This window comes from Peromyscus eremicus, chromosome 2 (genome assembly GCF_949786415.1).
Source record: "Peromyscus eremicus chromosome 2, PerEre_H2_v1, whole genome shotgun sequence".
Classification (NCBI taxonomy): Eukaryota; Metazoa; Chordata; class Mammalia; order Rodentia; family Cricetidae; genus Peromyscus; species Peromyscus eremicus.
Genome location: NC_081417.1, coordinates 5,888,573 through 5,909,056, shown reverse-complemented (window position 1 = coordinate 5,909,056; position 20,484 = coordinate 5,888,573). Strand labels below are relative to the sequence as shown.

Below are 20,484 nucleotides of genomic sequence, written 5' to 3'. Positions count from 1 at the left end.
CAGCCATGTGGACTCCTTCAGTTGTAGAGTGTGGACACCACTGCTCAGGTGAAGGATCCTGGTCTGCAAAGCTCTTGAAGTACCTCTGCAAGCCAGCACTAAGAAATCACCCCTGCCTGACTCCATGGAAAAGGACAAGGGCAAATTCTGTTTACTGCTTTTTGGAGGCTCTGCTCTGTATACCCTGCGGATTTGATCTGTATCTTTCTTCAGTGATAAGCTGAAACTGGGAACATAATAGCTTCCATGATTACAGGAGTCCTTCCAGTGAGTTATCAAGCCTGGATAGTGAGCCCAGGGACCTGAACTGCTGTGGGGACAGGTGGCAACAGGTGGTGTATACTGTTCCGACTAACAGCACACCTGCCTTAGCTTCCACAGGCGCAAAAATAGATACATTCCAGAAGAAAAAGTTGAATATTTTCCTTCAGCCTTAAAATTTTGTATCTTAAGTATTAAACTCAATGTCTAGTTTTCAAAGCTAGGAAAATGATAGAAGATGCAGTGAAGGTATATGTCAAACTATATAGTGTGCTGTCATATGCATAGGGACTAAAATAGAAAAAGATCATGGGTTTAATTCTTTAAAATACATATATACACAATAAAATCCTTGTTTCAATGTTATTGAACTTAGGATGAGTTAAAATTATTTTCTTTTTAGTAAAGTAATGTGAGGAAGTACTTATATAGAATAATGATAAAATATTTGAAAGGCAGGCTTGGGTTGGAATCATGAGCCACTCTTTACTAATTATGCTATATTAGCCAAAACTCTCAATATTCCTGGAGGTCTTTTTCTTTATCATTAAAACACTGATGATTTTATTAAAATTAGTCTTCTATATGGTAAAGCTTTCTGTAAAGGAACACAAATAAGCAACCCTATAAATGACAGCTACTGTATTAGAATGGTACTTTGTTATATTAGAATAGCTTTAGTTTATATATAGAGAGATATATGGGTAATATCAGAATAATCTTAAGTAAATCCATAAATGCATGCTATAAAGAAAGAGATATAAACATTAGGTCAGAATCACGAATATCTAACAATCAAGGAATACAGATTCTAATGGTTGGGAAAGTTCAATACAAGAATTGCTAAGGTTCATTAGGAATTCACATCCGCACTTTAACCTCCAACTCCCGTTAGGTACACAATGTTACTCCATCACAATCTCATTGCTGCTAAAAATGTGGCCCCAGTGCTTTTCGAAGTCAGTAAACAGAATGGTAATGCCATCAGTGCCCCCTAGTGGAAAGAGGTCTGATTACTGCAGTCAACTCCAAACCTTCCAATAAGGCAGAAGAAAGCTGGGACTGGATCTATATAAACCCTGATGATTTTCATCGAGTTTACCTTGACAAAAACCAAGAATTCTTTTGAAAGCTCTGCATATCCTGCAGATGACTCATCGGCTACTTTTCCATTACGATCAACAACCAGAGTGTGACCAGGACACAGCGCTGATTCAAGAAGTGCACAGCGGTTGGGCTGATAAAGCACCCGCAGCTCGGTGAGGGCTCCTCCACTAGCCTAAAAAAGAATGAGAGAAATCAACCCTGAAATAGCAGGAGAAATAATTAAATCTCCTGACACCAGTGTGTATGCCATATAATCCCCAGACTAGGCATATCAGCTCGGGCCTTTGTCACTCTTCCTTCTATTTCCCAGTCTTATTGGCAGTGACTTGTTCCAAGGACATTCTTGGAAGCAAGAACCCATGAAAGACTATTGCACACAAATCACCCTGGTGTCAGGATGAATTCGTGAGAGATAATGTGCATTTCATCCTCACTTATCCTTCATTTAGTTATTTGAGTCCTTGTAAGACTGCTTGGGCCGGGCGGTGGTGGCGCATGCCTTTAATTCCAGCACTCAGGAGGCAGAGCCAGGCGGATCTCTGTGAGTTCGAGGCCTGCCTGGGCTACCAAGTGAGTTCCAGGAAAGGTGCAAAGCTACACAGAGAAACCCTGTTTCGAAAAACCAAAAAAAAAAAAAAAAAAAAAAAGACTGCTTGGGACTGAAAAACAAAATTAACAACAATTTTGTCTCATTTCTGTATTTTGCTTTTAAACTACATAACGACATTAGGAGAAGATATTCCTATTCCTGGGCATATTTGAAAACCTATTCCATCCCCACTCTGTGCCCAAGGGAGGAAGCAGGGCTTACTGATAACTCCTGAATGGTTGGGCCCAAGACTCTAGGTCTACCAACCTTGAGAAAGTTCATTTAGCCAAGGATGGCAGATTCTTACAGAGCTATTGACTTTTAAGAAACTGTTCAAGACTCAATGAAGACATCACAGTGGGCAGAGTGAATCATAAAGTCGGAGGCTTCATACCACTAAGACCTTATGTGGAAAAGATAAACTCTGACAGTAGCTGACAGAATTCCCTACCAGCTGATTGTATCCTCGTTAATAAGGGCTTGGGCTTCATTCAATTTTAGAAACATGGAATGGAATTATTTTGTCGACTCTTTTAGAAAAATATAATGGAATTATATTTTAGGTTTTTTTCTTTTGTTCGTGTGTGTGTGTGTGTGTGTGTGTGTGTGTGCGTGTGTTTGTGTGTTGTATGTGTGTGTGTGCATACATGTACTAGGGGATGAGACTTTATAGACACTACACAGTGAACCACATACCCAGCCTTCTCATCTCTACTTTTACCTTTGTAGAGTCCATATTCACCACGTTCATATTTACTAAGCATTCACTAAGGCCTTTTTCATGGGCTATGAAGCACAATGCAGGGTATATTTCTAAGTCAGAAGCGAAAAAGAAAAGACTTCATAAAGAGGGATAGATTGGTTAATCACTTAGCCTGAATTGTAGGCCTACAAATGACATTAGAAGTTTATTTAATGATATTTTCCTTAAGTTAAATGTAGGTTTAAATCACTACATCCATGATGTGAGGCAGATGATTGCCTGTTTCTACTTACTACACTGCAACTCTGGTAACCTCAGTCCTGTATTTCATGTCTACTTCTGTTAAACAGTATAATATGAATTCTCCCATCAGATAGATCAACAGATTAAACATCATAGCTCATATTAGCACTTAACACACTGCTTACCAATTATTTTATGTGGGGTCATTTTAAAAGAAATACTATGCTTGCCCTCTACAGATAGTACATATTTTTAAAGACATTTTTCAAACCTAGACTAAACAACACAAAACAGAGTTGGCAAAATTGTTTGTTTTGTTCCCTAACAGTCTGATCCCTAAACCATTCAAAAGTCAGGTAATCTCCTGAAAGCACACTGAAAATTTTAATGTTACCAGTCTATCTCAATTGCCAAAACTTAAGGCTATTTATGCCTCAAATTTTCAAACTTCACAAAAACAAAAATAGTAATTTAAGTTCCCTGACCCAAATATAGAAAGTTAAAAATAACAAGGCATTTAAAGGGGTGATTTGATAATCTTATGAAATTAACTTAAATAAAATATGTCACATACAATGCATAATGAAGAGAAAATTTACTCCTGGCCCACATGGTGGAGTACACCTATAATCCCCACACTCAGGAGGCAAGGCTGGGTTACTAAGTGTGGTCCGTATCTCAAAAAGTCACTACTACTCACCATTCCAGTGGCACTGCCATTGTCAAGGGCTAGGGAGAGATGCCTCATCTCATGGCTTTGGAAAATACATAAATTCCCTTTGTTGAAAATCACATCGAAGAGACCTAGAAAATATTCTTATATTTAACAAGTAGTACATTCTTTAAAAGCGCCTTTCCCTTCAATTATACACTGAAATCTTATAAGAGTATATTTTAAATATTTCAGTTAAATGTTTGTAACTAGTAAAAAAGTAAAATATCTCCCATAATGTATATGAAAATTCATAATACATGATATGTGCTTTAGTTTGCTGAGATATAATGTATTTCAATAAAATAATTTTTAAAACAAATGGTTTCTTGAGCCATGATTCATTTCATTTTCTAATAAGTGTGTGAAACTTATTTCTGGGTCTTTATGTATATGTGTGTGTGTGTGTGTATGTGTGTGTGTGTGTGTGTGTGTGTGTTATACCTTACATAGGTACACAGATAATATAAAGTACATAGATTAAGGCACATAATATTAAGGAATTATTTCATTGTAAGAAAATTTGATTTCCTAAATTGAACCTGTCTTTCCTATGTATCCTACTGACATATCCTACTTTGCATTAATTAAAACATTGAAGCTTGTCAAAGCATATCAAGTGAGGGAGGACTGTAGTAACTATTCAGTGATGTAAGTTCCTAAAAACTCAATTTTTAACAAGAAGCCACCCAAATTATTATATATACAGATTCACATAACACCAAGCAATGCAATTTGTAAATTATATATTTATATTTTTATTATAATTAACTACATGGGAAATACTTTCAGTTAAGAGTCAGGACTGATAAAGAGGATAACTATAGACCTCTACATTATAAAATTTTCATTATGTATTTACAATTTAAATTCATTTAAAGTCATAGTTTTATAAGTGAAATGTTCAGCAGAGCATTCAAAATAGAAAGGCATTTGTTTAATTTAATCTATAACTGATAGTTTGTCTACCCAATAAAGTACATCTTAATGGTTAATAATTAAACACATTTATGAAGTTAAACCATACTAGTGAGTAATTACAGATAATCCTAGAGATTGGCATGTCATGAAAACGAGGAAAGAACTAGGAGGCAGGAATCCTGACGTGCTGTTAAGTTGAGCAACCTTGAACAAATCACTTTGTGTCTCAATTTTCCCATTAATAAACTCAGGATAGTAATCTCCAAAGGAATATTGTTCAGATGGTCTACTATTTGAGGGAACTAATGAGGTGATGATGGAGGGATCTCAGACTAAGGAATCTTTCCTACAACTGTGCTAACCAATTTTCATTTTAATTCAATTTCCCATTTGGCTTAATGATTCCATAAATTCCAAAATCTATATGCATAAAGGTATGTTATATTTTATTTTTTAAACATCATAATTATTTTATTCTGCATTTAAAATAAGATTTTTTTTCAATTTTATGTGCACCACGTACTTTCTTGATGCCTATAAAAAGGAGGACATCAGATCCTCCGCAACTAAAAGTCTTCTTATAACATTTAGATAGAAGGTTATTTTTCTAATTACTTAGTTATCAATCAGAGCTCTTTGTATATTTTTATGCCAACTTTTTATCAGATGCATTAGTTTTTAAACACATCTCCCATTATTTAGGCTCTTTCTTTATTGGTTATTTCTTTGCTATGCACAACTTTATAGTTGAATATAATACCATTTGTCTGTTTAGAGATTTGTTGCCTTTGCTTTTGAAAAGGTTATACCCAATGAAATCATTGTCCAAACCAATTTCATATAGCTTTTCAAGTACACATTGATTAATTTTGTGCTTTTGTAAAGTTTTTTATTGAGTTATAATTTTATATCTTTATTGTCAGAAAATATTCTTGGCATGATTTTTATCTCCTTAAGTTTGTCAAGAAATGCTTTGTGGCTAAATATATTATCTTCCCTGAAGTATGTGAAGCCAAGAAAAATGTGTATCTCCAACTGTAGGGCAGCATATAAATATGTTAGTCCTGTTTGGTGTAGAATGCAGTTTAAATCTGGTGGGGTTTGTTAATTTTTTTGTCTGGAGAACCAGATCTCTGCTGAGACTGGGGTGTATTCATGATACATTATAATCACCATCTTCTTCAGAACAATCTGCTTTATCTATTTGGATCCCCTGATGTAAATATATACAATCACGCCTCACTTAATGATGGAAATAGTCTGGTAATGTGCCATTAGGTGATGTCATCATTGTACAGAGACTGTATATTTATATAGGTATAGATTGCATATGTACCAGCTGGGGGTATTACAGGGTCCATAACTGAATGTGAGAATATAATATAAATTATATTGATAAACTGTCAGGTGCCATTTGTGCCTGTTGCAAGTGGGCTCTGGGACCACAGCAGGCCCTCTTCTGTCAGACTCAAGCACATGTATGTCATGTCTTCTGAGACTCTGTGTCCTGGAGAAGCCTAGCTGCAAGAGAAGAAGGAGAGCCCAAACAGCAGAAGGGGATTAAAAGCATCGTGCCCTTCAGGACAACTAGAAGGAAAACACAACAGAGGTCACTACTTTTTGTCCTGTGGTAAAGAGTGCCTGCAACAGGAACAAGAAGTCAGGTTCTCATTGGAGAAGAGAATGCTCTGCAGACAGGAACCCCAGCATGACCGCTCCTCAGGGTCACCCCAGCCGTTTCTGTTGGGTGTTGTAAAAGATTGATTTAATAATGTTTTCCTATCTATCTTCACTTTTTTCTCTTACTGGGAAACCTCACTGAGAGGAAAACACTGTCCCACTCAGGACTCTTAATTGGAAAACTCCAACAGAGCTTCCAGCCATTTCTGCTGCACATGGTGAGCACCTGATTTGACGATGTTTATCTATCTGTGGCTTGCTATTTGGTCCTTTTCTTGCTTTATTGATCAGGCTACTCCATTCATTCTACTAGATATTGTAGGTGCATGGTTTTCTGATTGTTTTCTATCTGTCACTTGATGCTTGTTCTACTTTTTTTTTTTTTACAAGATCCAGACTCTCTCTGTATTTCCCATCTTTTTTTTTTTTTTTTTTTTTTTTTTTTTTTTTTTTTTTTTTTTTTTTTTTTTTTTTTGAGACAGGGTTTCTCTGTGTAGCTTTGCGCCTTTCCTGGGACTCACTTGGTAGCCCAGGCTGGCCTCGAACTCACAGAGATCCACCTGGCTCTGCCTCCCAAGGGCTGGGATTAAAGGCGTGCGCCACCACTGCCCGGCTGTATTTCCCATCTTTATATGGCTTATTATATTCTTTTAACTCAATTCCTTTCTTAAGGACTTTACTTATTATTTTAAACCATTTCTTAGTCTATGACTGTCTCTGTCCTTTCTCTTTTCTCTCCCAAGCCGATATATACCTTTAAATACACTGTAACCTGATTAGAGGTTTTTCCATTTGGATCTGTCTTTACTAAGAATCTGTATTTTTTTAACTTCTTTATTGACTCTTCAGGAGTTTCATATCATACACCCCAACTCTGTTCACCTCCTGGTCCCCCCATACCCTCCCCTCATCCCTGCCATGCCTCCCCACAGAAAAACAAATCAAAGTATGCAAGCAAGCGAACAAAAGCAAAAATGAAAAACAAAAACAGAAACAAAACCACTTCAACTTGCCAGTAAAATGGATGGGACAAAAAGGTATACTATATGGCAGAGTGAAGCCTCCAGTGCCACCAGGATGCATGAAGAGGTGTTGGAGAAGCAGGAAACAAGGAGAAGCAGAGATTTTTCTCTTCTTCTACTTTTACTTGCTATGTGTTTAGTAGACTTACTCATTCAAAAATCAAAATCCTGTCGTAGTTCATTCTCTAACATTTGGCAACAGTAAAAGATTTCTGGATACAAAATGATGAAATAATTCAATAAATAAAGCAAATGTATAATGAATCAGAAGTGTTTCTGTCTGTGCCCACCCATGTTGCTTCATGTGACTTCTTCACTGCAGTTGCAGTTTGAACACACAACATGCTCACTTTTCATACAAAAGAATTACTTTACCATATCTGTCTGTCTGCTCTCCAACAGCATCAACTGTACCATCTGGATGCAGGCGGACAAACCCTCCAGTAAGCTTGCTGTAGAACTGAAGAGTATTTCCTTTCATGAACTTCCAGCTCTCAGCTGCCCACTAAAATATAAACAAAGCAAAGACCATCTGAGAAGAAACTACTAATCAATAGTCCTTACCAAAAATGGCATACTGTTTTTGTTTAACACATCAAACAGCTATTTGAAATCATATGTACTAAATCATTTGAAATAAGTCTTACTGTTTCTTTTATCTTAAGTTCTAGCTTCTTCCCTGTAAATATAAAGAAGTTGATTAATTTCCAGAGTATTGTGCTTTCTTTAGTCATCACAAAACATGATTTGCCATATGTATTTATTTGTATTTATGACACTCACTCACAGAGAAGATAGTGTTATCCCTAGCATACACTTCTCTGACAATTTTACCATCATCTTCTCCTTCATCCAGCCATCTATGGAAAGAAAAATATATCAATTATTTTCAAGCTTTTTATTTACCCAATCCATTGGCACTTATGTTCCCAAGTCAGAAATAACGGAAAGTGGGAATGGGGGAAAAATGCATGGGCACCGAGTTAATGGGGAGCACCGAGTCATGAGGGCTGAGTAGCACAGATGGAGAGAGGAAAATCCTTCAATGACAGTAAGAGTGTGAGGGAGAAGGAACAAACCCTCTGCTGAAGGGCTGATGCTTTCTTCAATCCACAGGTGAGTCTGTCAGTTGCCACTAACTGCCAGTGCCATAGGTTCTATATCCATTGAACTAATAGCTTTATCCTGTCCTTTGGCTACCAGCTACAGGCCAAGCTCCAGTCAGTTATTTAGACAGTGGTACTATTAGTTCCATAAGGAAGGGGAAGAAGAGTGCCCAAAGAAACAGTAAATCTGCCACTGCTGCTAGAGAAAGGAGTTAGCAGTCAGGGCCCATTAGCAATGAGCCAGTGGTTTCATAAAAGCTGCAATTAACATTTATTATACAATTGATTATTTTTGAAGATAGTCATCAAAGAGTTCACATTTTCACATCATTAACTCTTACTTTCCTAGCAATATACAAAGGAAAATCATGCTTTAAGCTCTATCAAACTTTTCCAAAGTATTCAATTTCAGTCACACAGAATGATTAGACATAAAACTGATAATATTTTTCCATAGAAGAAGTGGCCCTAAAGATTAATATCCTCAGAATTAATCAAAGGAGCTTCACTTTGCAGTGGATGGTGGTTATGAAGACTTGTAGCTGGTCAAGTATTGAGAGCAAGTAACTGTTGAGTGCTCATCCTTAAACATAATACCCATATCACCTCCTCCAAGGATCAAGAAACATCATGGGAGAGTGGATAGAAAGAATGTAAGAGCTGGATGACAGGGAGGGCTATGAGGTTCTTACAATAGATGACATGGCCTTGACACTCATGAACAGCTGCAGTTGCAGTTGCCTGTACAAGACTGAGCCTGTAGGCATGCAGTTAAAAGGAGGATTCAAAAGTCATGCCCAGGGAGGCAACGGCAGTTGATATCTGCCAGGAGAGAGTCATTGTCTGTAGCTCCACAGACTTGTGCACATGTGCCTGGTTAAATCTAGTGGGACATAAAGCAAAAACAAAACTAACCAAAAAAGCCCATGAAAATGGGAAATGGAATGACAACTCATAGGAGGAGAGTGGAGGGTGGTAGGGTGGAAGAAAGATAGTAGGAAGTTGGGGAGATGACTAAGACAATGTATTCTATATGAACATGAAACTGTCACAGAATAAATTAATAAAAAATTGGTGTTCATAAATGTTATATAACAAAACCTCGGGGACCAGGAATAATTGATAAGCTCTCTAGTTCTCACCAATATATGAACTTAGAACTGTCTAATATGAACTAATTTGCCAATGTAAACACACCTGTGACAGAAGAAGGCAAACTCGTTGTTGGTAGTGGGATCTCTGATCACAATATCCTCAAGAAACCAGCCATTTCCTAAGAAAAGATTTAAGAAGGTAAAATATATTAATGAATATATAGAGTATATACAAGATTATTGCATGCTTTGCGTAACAATTCTAAGTAAATTTTGTGTAACATAAATCTCAACTGCTTCCAAAAAGCTATTTGTTACAGAAGGATAATGATAAACATTTAATGTAGTTCAACAAAAGAACAACATTGTTTTAAGAATTTTATGACATATATTTCAATATGATTCTCCAAATAAATACAGCATAATTATCATAATTATACCCTTGATTTCAAAAATCATATTCACAATCCTAGACCTAACATCTTCAAGAATATATATTTTATGAATTAGTAATACTTTATATTTCCATAAAGTTACCAAGGTTTCCCAAATATTATGTAAGTCTATATAAACAAAGTACACATTTTAAAATATGCTAAAAATAACCAGTTACTCAGATAGTGTATCTAAAGACTCAGATAAGCAAGGACTGGTACATATAAAGGCAATAATCTCTTTTTAAATGTTTACATTCATATTAACTTGCAAACTAAGGTTGGATGAAACACAATTTCATTTACTGGAAATAATAGGATACTTTAACTACTAACAGTAGTTTTGTCTGCACAAAGATCCATATCAAAATATACCCTTTCCGAATTAAAACTCCTTAAGTTGGTGCACTAAAGCTGAACAGCTTCAGAACAAAACAAAGGCAGCATGGCCCCCCTTGTCTGATCTCTGCCTTGCTCCATGCCCCTCATGCTCCACTGCCAGGCAGTGGCGGGCTCCCCACAGTTCCCCAGACCACTGGTTCTCAAGCTTCAGTGAGCATTTGAGCCACCAAGGCCAATAATGATAACGGCCACTGCTGGCGCATACTCGGTTTCTGGGTCAGGAGAGTGGGGAAGTGACAGCCCACTGGGACCAAACGTTCCAGTCTGTGCAAGAAGGAGGAGGTTCCCGACATGGAATTTTCCGTACTAAAACAAATCCAAACAAAGTAGGATGGTTAGCTACCTACGAACTGAATTTCCAGCTAAGTTCCCAGATCACTTCAAAAATCACTGTCACATGATACATTTTACAATCATAGGCCATTGCTAACTGTCACTCTCCCAAAAATGTTATTTTAATTTTACTCTGAAGTGCTACTAAAAAAAAAATGCTCTTTTTCTTTAAGAAAGCCAGAAGGTTACTAGAATTCTGACACAGGTTGTAGAAGCAACTGAGAAACCTAAGTAGTAACTTTTTTAAAAGTAAACTTTAAATTTTGTATTTTATTAAGTTATTTTTAAATTATTTAATAATTTTATTTTATTAAAGTATTTTCATACAGATCATGTTTTCCTTTCCCAACTCCTCTAGGTCCATCTCACCCAACTTAATGTTCTTTCTCTCTCTAAAAAACAAAAACAAAAAAGAATAAACAAACAAAAAACAGTAAGACAGAAAAGATGTCAAAACAAAACAAAAAGCCACAAAATGACATGGAGTTCATTTTATGTTGGCCAACTGTTCCTAGGCATGGGGCCTGCCCTGGGGTGTAGTTGATATTCCTGCTGACACTCTATTGGAGAAAACTCATTTTCATTTCCCAGCAGGTATCAATCGCAAATAGCTTCCTGGTTAGGAGTGGAAGTTTGTGTCTGTTTCCTCTCCTCGGTGCTGGGATTTTTGCCTGACTTGAACTTGTGCAGGTCTTGAGTGTGCTATCACAGTCTCTGTAAGTTCATATGTACATCAACACGGTTGTGTCTGGAAGACACAGTGCCCTTGGAGTGATATACCTTTGGCTCTTCTGCCTCTTCTGTCACACAGATACCTGGCCCATGAGAGGAAGGGTTTGATGAAGACATCCCATTTAGGACTAAGTGCTCTACAGTCTCTCATTCTCTAGACTCTGTCTAACTATTGGCCTCTGTTTTAAATCCTATTTACTGCAAGAAATTTCTCTGATGAGAGCTGAAAGATGCTAAGTAGTAACTCTTAAAGGAAATGAGGAATTAATCTTACAAATACCAACTTTGCAAATTAAAAAGATAACAATAAGCTATTCACATAAAAATATATTGTCATTTTTTTCTCATTTTTGAGAAAACTCAGGACTAGATTTAGAGCTAGAAAGATTAATGACAGTAACAAGAGTTGAAGATTTTAGGGAGTGGCTACATCCTAAAGACTCTGCCCTCAGAACTGCGATATCTCATAAAAGGGCTCAACAGGACACATCGGCCTTTTTTGCCCTTTCGTCATGTGAAGTCTAAGAGAGATTTTCACCATATACAAGTGTGTGTGTGTGTGTGTGTGTGTGTGTGTGTGTGTGTGTGTGTGTGTTTCCTCAGTGCTAGGGATTGGACCTCCGCTTCTCCAAGTACTGGAAACACTCTGCATTTTCTTGTTGGACTTCCCAGTTACTACAACAGTAAGAAGTAAATCTGTGGTCTTTATAAATTACCAAGTCTGGGCTATTTTGAAACAGACTGTAACAGAGATGTTGAGAACCTAAAACCTATTATTGTGAGCCTCTGCAGGCAATCAGACAATAAAAATATCACTGTAACACTGTGTTAGATTATAATTATAGGAAGGATTTTCATTTTGCTTCAAAATTGTAGAAAAAACTGAAAGTATACGAGGAACTGAATTTGATATTTTTTATTAAATTTTAGGTTTTATTACATTATAATTAAAAAATGTGGCTTTTGAGGGAAATTTATTGTGGTATTTTTCTTTAAATTTTATAAAGAAAATAAGGGTATTTGACTCATAGTTTTGAAAAATAAAATTTCAACAGAATGGTCGCGCTCTCATTACCCACAGAGCCTGATAAAATATGAAATGGTTCAATTTTTAGTGAAGATGCCATTCTGCACAGCTCACCACTTGAAGGTATAATTAAGTACCTGGAAAACCTTCCAGATTCTGAAACATGATAGACTTCTACTGTGTAGGTTTTTTTATTTCTTCTTGAGTCTTCATATATTTGATTGAATGTTGTTTGTTAAATAAATTCTCACTAGTTTTAAAGCCTCATTGGGAATCATAAATGTTAACAGAAATATTAACAGAAATTTTCTTTCCTATACCTTTAATGATTGTCACCTTGAATTTTACTCTACCGTGTAAGATTACGAATAAACTTGCTTCATTTTATTTACATATTCATATTATGTCATACTCATATAATAATTGGAACTGACATATTTAATATCTCCTGAGTATAACACATGATTCAAAGTGGGAATTTTTCAGGCTGAGAATTTCTACCCTTGTTTAGAAAAGTTAACTCTGAAATGAGGCAAAATATGACTATGTGACTCTCCAAATGCTGTATCAGGGCACTATTGTAAAAGCTACTTGGGAGTCCTGTTACTCCTGGAAGAGTGATTCATCACTTGAGAATTAAACCAGCTGACAACTAACAAAATAACAATATGCAAGTAATTGACATTTGATTAAACTCCAAATAAATTTTGTCCAAGAGAGAAGACTACTTCAAAGGTATATTTTTACAGTTTATAAGAAGCTGATCCTATTTTATTTACTTTATGGATCTTATCTGCTGCTCTTTCTAATCTCACTAATTATATATTTATATTTGGGGGCTTTTGTAACCTTTTTAAACCAGCTTTGATAACCTGCCAATTCTCCCCTTCATTATTGAAACATACATTCACTTTATATTTGTGCAAGACCTTTGTTCCTAATATGGAAATAATATTGACACATTTTAGTAAATCTCTGTTTGTATGCATTATAGTTTTGTTTTTCAGTATGTATCCTTTAATCAAATGGCATTTCTTTATATTACTGTTGTTTATATAATACAGTAAATAAGTTCATTATAAATGTTTTAATTATCTCACAGAGTTAATGGGAAAACTGGGAAGACTCATGAACAAGATGAAAGTAGGAAACATAGCCAAGTCCTCACTGCTAAGACATGTTTCTGAACTCATCACTGTTGGACAATGAGGAGTCTTTTATGGTTGTCCCCATCACAGGTATCATCCACATCATTCACACCCCAGATGCCTCTTTATAAATGATTCTTTCTGACATCCCAGGCCAATCATGTGGCATCCACTCAGTCAGCTTATACCATTTTGAAGAAAATACATCCATTTTATAGGAGATCTGGGGAATATATTTTTATTTCAATAATATGTAATAGTATCCTCCTTTCCTTCCTTAGTCCCTTCCTTCTCTAAAGATTATCTTTCTAGAAGTTATTCTGACTGTTTACTAGAGTCATGCAGAGTTTCATATTGATGGAGTAGAAGCAGACATCCATTAGAGCTCTGTGAATGAGCCTTACCTGGGCCAAGTCCATCATGGCCTATTACAATCTTGCATAAATTTCCAAGATTTACAGCCTCTAGAAAGAAGGTATCAGTCTGCAACCAATAAGAAAAAAACTCTAATTAGATGTGGATTATAATTTTGATTCTTACCGAAAATATAAATTCAGATGTGGCAAAATTCAATTGTAAAAGTTATGTTCATTAAGAAAAGACACAAATCTGTCTACAGAAAGAAAATAAAGACAAGTTGTGAGTATGATCTGGCTGTGACACTGATCAACTGATTGACAGCAGGGTTAATTCAGCTGATGTGGCTGCAGTTCTAAATCCAGTTGAGTTGACAATTAAGATTAATAATCACGTCCCTGGAACAGGATTTGGCGATATACTTAATGCCCCAGCTTCCAGCCACTGTCCATGGGTGAAGCATTTTAACCTCCATTTAAGAGCTGACAGCACAAGCAACTGGAACTAGTATGTAGGCACTTCATACAGCTCTCCCCTATGACTCGCTCCAGCTAAGCATCTGTCTTTAGAGTTGATAGGATCTGAAGGCCCTTGGTTGCAATAAGGAACATAACAAAAGAATTGAAAGTGTGCATTCTGAAGAGGAGTACAAGCATTTGCCATAAATCTCTCCTGGGTGTTATAAAGACAGTGAGAGAGAACCTAGAGCTCCCAGGTTCTCTGAGAAGAAAAGGAATTAGATTATTTGGAACACACCCAGCTGCTTCTCACAGACTGGCTTCCATCCTGACTATTAGGGCACTGACAAACTTAGTAATAACTTAGTGTTCTGGGAGAGATAAAACACACAACAGTTGGACATAAACAACATTTTTAAACTCTCCCCCAAGATGCAGGCCCATAATCTCCTACCAGAGAAATTAAGGGAAGAAGATTTCAAATTCAAGGCCAGCTTCCTTGGCTACATCCTAGACAAATTGAGACCCAGTCAGTTAAAAAAAAATTGTTTCAGCAAAAAGAAGACAGACATTATATCTAAGTGATACAGCAGTTGCCTGTACACAGTCATAGATTCAACAGTAACATTAAAAAATTAAGTAATGAAAAATAAACAAGAGTTTAGACTAACATCAAGTCTGGGGCAGGCAAGTCTACTTCCTGTATTAAGCCAGACTGACAACATGGGGCATGTGGTTCTTATCTAGGGCTTGAACCAATATATAAAATCCTGAGATATAAAGAAGCAAAATGATGTGCTCTAAACGAAATGACAAAATAAATCATAAATTAGTCCTAATGAAATGGACAGAGTTAAGTTAGTCAAGAGAGAATCAAAAGTAACAGTCATAAAGATTTTAGGCAGGAGGAGCAGAGAATAAACAAAGTAAGAAGTTCAATAATGAGGAAGTACAAAGAAAGGTTCAGGTCCACAGGCACAAATAGTTTTCCTTTTTGCCATTGTTGAGCTTTTGTGTTTTTCTTTTTGAGATTATAATACAATTACATTTCTTCCTTCTCTTTTTTCCTTCCAAATCCTCTTAAGTAGCCCTATCTGCTCTCCTTCAAATTCTTGGCCTCTTTTATTCAATAATAATTATTGTATGCATATATGAATATGTATATGCACATATAATATATATTCTTAAATACAGCCTATTGAATCCATATAATGTTCCTTGTATGTATGTTTTCAGAGATGATCATTCGGACTGGACCATTTGGACTGTGCTTTTCTCTGGGGAAGACTACCTCTGCATTTCAAGCTTTGCCTTGGTTGCCTATAGTTCTTTGTGTGGGGTTCAAGGTTTGTGGGATTTCCCCTGTACACTTATTTGATGTCATCCTTATTCAGCTCACTCATGGTGGTCCTGTTGGTGTAGCTTCTGAGGTTGCTAGGAGACATGACATAACAGCAAACTCCTTGACCCTCTGCTTCTTGCCACCTTTCTGCCCCCTCTTCCACAAAGTTACCTGAGCCTTAGGCACAAATAACTCCTATGATTCAACAATAAAAAACAAAATTAACCCACTTTAAAAATTGACAATTCTTTCTATGAAAATTGACAATAAGCATATGAGAATTGTTTAATATCACTAGTTATTAGAGAAATGTAAACTAAAACTAAAATAATCTATAATCCATGCCCACAAGAATAACTCTTGCTTAAGAAAGAAAATAACCAGGAATCCTTAACATTGCCCATCATTGATAAAACTGTAAAATATTATAACCACTATTGGAAACAAGGTGGCAGTTTCTCCAAGATTAAAAATAAACTACCATATAGCCCAGTAGTTCCCTATTCAAAGTACCTGAAGAAATTATCTCAAGAATATTTGTAATTCTATATATTATTTACAATATTCACAAAGTGGTGGCAACCCATATATCTACCCATGAGTGGATTTGTAAACAGTGTTGTGTTATATACACTCAATTTAATATTAATCAGTGTTTAAAAGAAGAAAATACTATCACATCTGACTTCATAATACAATTTAAAGACATTGTGCTAAGTGAAAAAAGCCAGTCATAAAAATTACTGTAATTCAATTCATATAAGGTATTTAAAGTAATCAGTTCACATAAACAGAACAGGAAAAGTAAATTGAGGATTTTTTATTGAATAATTATAGATTTATAGCTTCAGAAAATGAAAACTTTCTAGAAAACATGACATGTGACTATAGATTCTTCTTGGTTTATGATAGGGTTAAATTTCAATAAATCAATTGTAAGTTAAAAACACATTTAATACATCTAATCTATGGAACATCTGAGCTCAGCAATATATATACTGGAAAGCCTTTTCTGTTGTTCCAACAAATATGTAGCTGGGTAGGTACTATGGCTCATGGCTGTCCTTCAGCTTTGCTTAAGTATCCCACTCTGGGTTACAAATGCAAAGAAAACATAAATAAAAGTTAAAAATTTAAGGCCTGATACCTGCTCAGTGCATGTGACTTTCACCTCCAACTTTTTATCTTATTATTGGAAATTTTAAGTCAAACCATATAAGAGGTATACCATCTGCATGTTTAAACTACTTGTCCTTATTTTCTGTTGCAACAATAGAACACTGAGATCAAAATCAACCCAAGGAAGAAAAGGTTCACTTGACTTCTATATCCCAATCGCCATTTAGTGTTGAGGGAAATCCAATCAGAAACTCAAGTAGGAGCAGAGGCTTGAACCATGGAGGAAAGTTGCTTACTGGCTTGCTGTTTTTGTATATAACTCAGGACCACCTGCCCTGGGGTTGTACCACCCACAGTGGGCTATGTCCCTCACACCAATCGTTAATCAAGAAAATATGCCACAGACATGCACACAGTCCGATCTGTTAGGGGCAATTCCTGAAATGAGGTTCCCTCTTGCAGGGTATCTTTAGTTTGCTTCATCTTGGCAAAAACTAACCAACATACTAGCGAACTATGTGTTTCAAATGCACAGGATGGCCACTGTGGCAAATTCCACATGTTTTTACCACAATAATACTTTAAAAACCAAACAAAGTAATTTTTGTTTACTCACTTGTCCTCTTAAAAACATGAAAGCGCTCTTTGATCTAGAGAGTTTCCTGGATCCTGTATCTCCTTTTTCCCCATAGACAGAAAGGTAGACATTTGCTACAGTTCCAGCATTCCAGAGCTCACCTGTTGTAACATACACCTCATATTTAGTCACTGTCAACAAAAGAAAATAAATTTAAGTTTTAAGTGCAACGAATTACTGACATAATTGAAGACATAGTCATAAATATAATCCAGAGCCCAAACTTTAGGTAAGATGTAACAAAATATGCCACCTAAGTACCACCATGTAATGCAAACAAGAAAGCTCAACAGAACGCATGAGCATTCTGAGGTGACCTGCTGCAGAAGCACAGGGAGAAGACCCAATGTTAAAGTAACACCACACATCAGTTTAACGTTGTTCTTTCTTCCTTAGCCTGGACTCAGTGCACGAGAAACCTGGAGGTAGGCATGAGAGCCTAGACGCAGAGTACTCAGAATTCTGGAATTTTGACTCAGAAAGCAAGAGATATAGCCACTAGTATAAAGACATTCTACCCTTCTCCCCATTGTCCAGCCTCTAGAATCCCAGTGCCTGAGCCCAAAAGCCAAGAACTCACATTTTGGAAGAGAAGAAGCTTCCCTTCTGTTCAGTGGAGCTAGACTACAATAGATTGAGCCATCAACTCCTAATGCCTATTTTACTTTTTTTTCTCTAGACACAGGAAGACTTTAAGCACATTGGACAGTACAATTAAACCCCAGCTTTTCAGCTACAGGAACAAAAAGATCTTGGATCTATAAAGGTTTAAAGAACTAAATTGATATTTGAACCACAGTCTGCAAAAGATAGATTGGAATTTGTGGCCTGGAACTAACCAGTGTAGTCAACTGCATTTTAAAATGAAACCATTAACATTCTTTATAAAATTTATTAAGTAGAAACTCATATCTCCAGTGTCCAAAATATAGTATGAAATTGCTCAAGACAATTAGCAATCATAAAAATTGCAACTGATGTGGGTGAAGAGTCTAAAGAGACATGACTGGTGAGGTGGCAGCATCATTGGCTCACAGCTGAGAGATCCAGATGACACTAGTATCAAAAACAAAGACTTTAGAGCATCAATCATCTAAATGCCCCACCAATAATTGTGAAGGCTCTTAAAACAAAACAAACAAACAAAAACCAAACAAATCAGAAAGTCTCAGCAGCAGAGGAACCAAAAATTTAAAGAAGATCCAATTCAAATTTTCAGAACTGTCAAAACCTTCCAAAGTGAAATTTGAAATTTCTAGTCTCACAAGCAGACTAGAAAGGAAGGAGAACATTAATGAGAAACACTAAATGATTAGAGGCTCCTGAACCTGTGGGAGAGCAAAAAATCTAATGTTCATGCATGGTACTCCAGAGGAGAAGAGTCTGAGCCAGAGTTCTGTGCACTTTGCACCATCTTCTACATGAGTTCCATCCTTGGTATTTGAACATCGATGATCTTTTCACATGTACCACTCATATAGAAGCGGGATTTGTAAGGAGGAACCACTGAGAGTTATACTTATTTTGGAGTACAGCTACTTTTGAAATCATCCTCTGAAGGTTAATAACATTTCTCCATTAAAGTTATACCTCAGAGATATGAGTTGTCTGGTTCTAGACCACTGCATTAAAGTCACACAATTTTTTGTTTTCCTACTACATATAAGAGTTACATTCACAGTGACAAGGACCAGTGCCACAAACCGGTAGTCCAAGATACTCAAGAGACTGAGGCAGGAAATCAGCTGAACCCTGATATTCAAGGCCAACATATTTTAGTCTAAATTTCATTTTTAAATGCTATTTTCAAACTATATTGTATTCTATTTAATACAAATTAATGGCATTTAGTCTAAAAATGTGTGTGTGTGTGTGTGTGTGTGTGTGTGTGTGTGTGTGTGTGTGTTGTTATAAAACACATCCTTGGGGAAAATAAAAAACTGAAAATCATCAGAACCATCTCTCAATCATTCTATCTTTTGCCAGTGGAGACCCTTGCTTTATGTTAATGGTGGCCATCTGCTCATGGTAGGGTAGCTGTGGCAATGTCTTTAACAAAATAACCACACTGACTGATTCTCCTTCTGACAAACACTTTGTAGCACAAAATACATTCTGACAGAATTTTCCCACACTGGACTTTATTTCAAAATTATAGTCAGTCCTCTCAAATCATGATGTTGCTATATCAAGTATATTAATATAGTATTCTATATCTATTGTTATTTCAACAAACCTCATAAATTCTTCAACAAGAATACTTTCTCTCACAAAACCATTTTTTTATCCACAAAAGATAATTGTTCATTCTTTAAGGTTTTGTCCTGAGATTGCATCAAGCAATTCAATCACATCTATTGTCTCAATTAGGGTTTCTATTGTTTCGATGAAATGCCATGACCAGAAGGCAAGGTGGAGAGGGAATGGTTGTCTTGGCCTACACTTCCACAGCACTGTTCATCATCAAAGGAAGTCAGGACAGGAACTCAAACAGGGCAGAACCTGGAGGCAGGAGCTAGTGCAGAGATCATGGAGGGTGACCTTACTGGCTTGCTCTCCATGGCTTGCTCAGTCTGTTTTCTTATAGAACCCAGGACCACCAGCCCAGATGGCACCACCCACAATGGGCTGGGCCTTTTCCCCTCAATCACTAATTAAGAAAATGTCCTATATCCAGGTCTTATGGAGGCATTTTCTCAATTGAGGTTCTCTTCTTTCAGATAACTCTAGCTTGTGTCAAGTTGGCATAAACTACCCAGCACATCTACTTTGAAGTAAGTCTCCAGCTTCTGAAAGTCATCCTTGAGGATTACAATCAATTTATCCAAACTACTGTTAATGTAGAATTTTAATCTCTATTCATAATGGCATATTGTGAATCTCCTTTGTAGGAGATTTTGCTAAGATCTACCAGAAGAATCAATATCTGTGGCAATCACATGAAATGTATTTCTTACATATTATGACTTAAAGTAGAAACAATTCCTTGGTCCATGAGCTACATAAAGGATGTTGTGTTAATGGCATGAAAACATTAATCTTATTGTACATTTCCAA

General features: G+C 36.3%; 1 protein-coding gene across 1 annotated transcript in view; it reads right to left on the bottom strand.

Annotated features, from left to right (window-relative positions):
- Positions 1 to 20,484, bottom strand: part of Rp1 (RP1 axonemal microtubule associated) — a 357,619-nt gene that overhangs the window by 229,541 nt on the left and 107,594 nt on the right. The window contains 8 exon segments of the mRNA XM_059255599.1: positions 1,364 to 1,540; positions 3,604 to 3,707; positions 7,614 to 7,743; positions 7,886 to 7,917; positions 8,022 to 8,098; positions 9,542 to 9,617; positions 13,919 to 13,997; positions 17,407 to 17,558. Of these exon segments, the coding sequence (XP_059111582.1) occupies positions 1,364 to 1,540; positions 3,604 to 3,707; positions 7,614 to 7,743; positions 7,886 to 7,917; positions 8,022 to 8,098; positions 9,542 to 9,617; positions 13,919 to 13,997; positions 17,407 to 17,558 (827 nt within the window).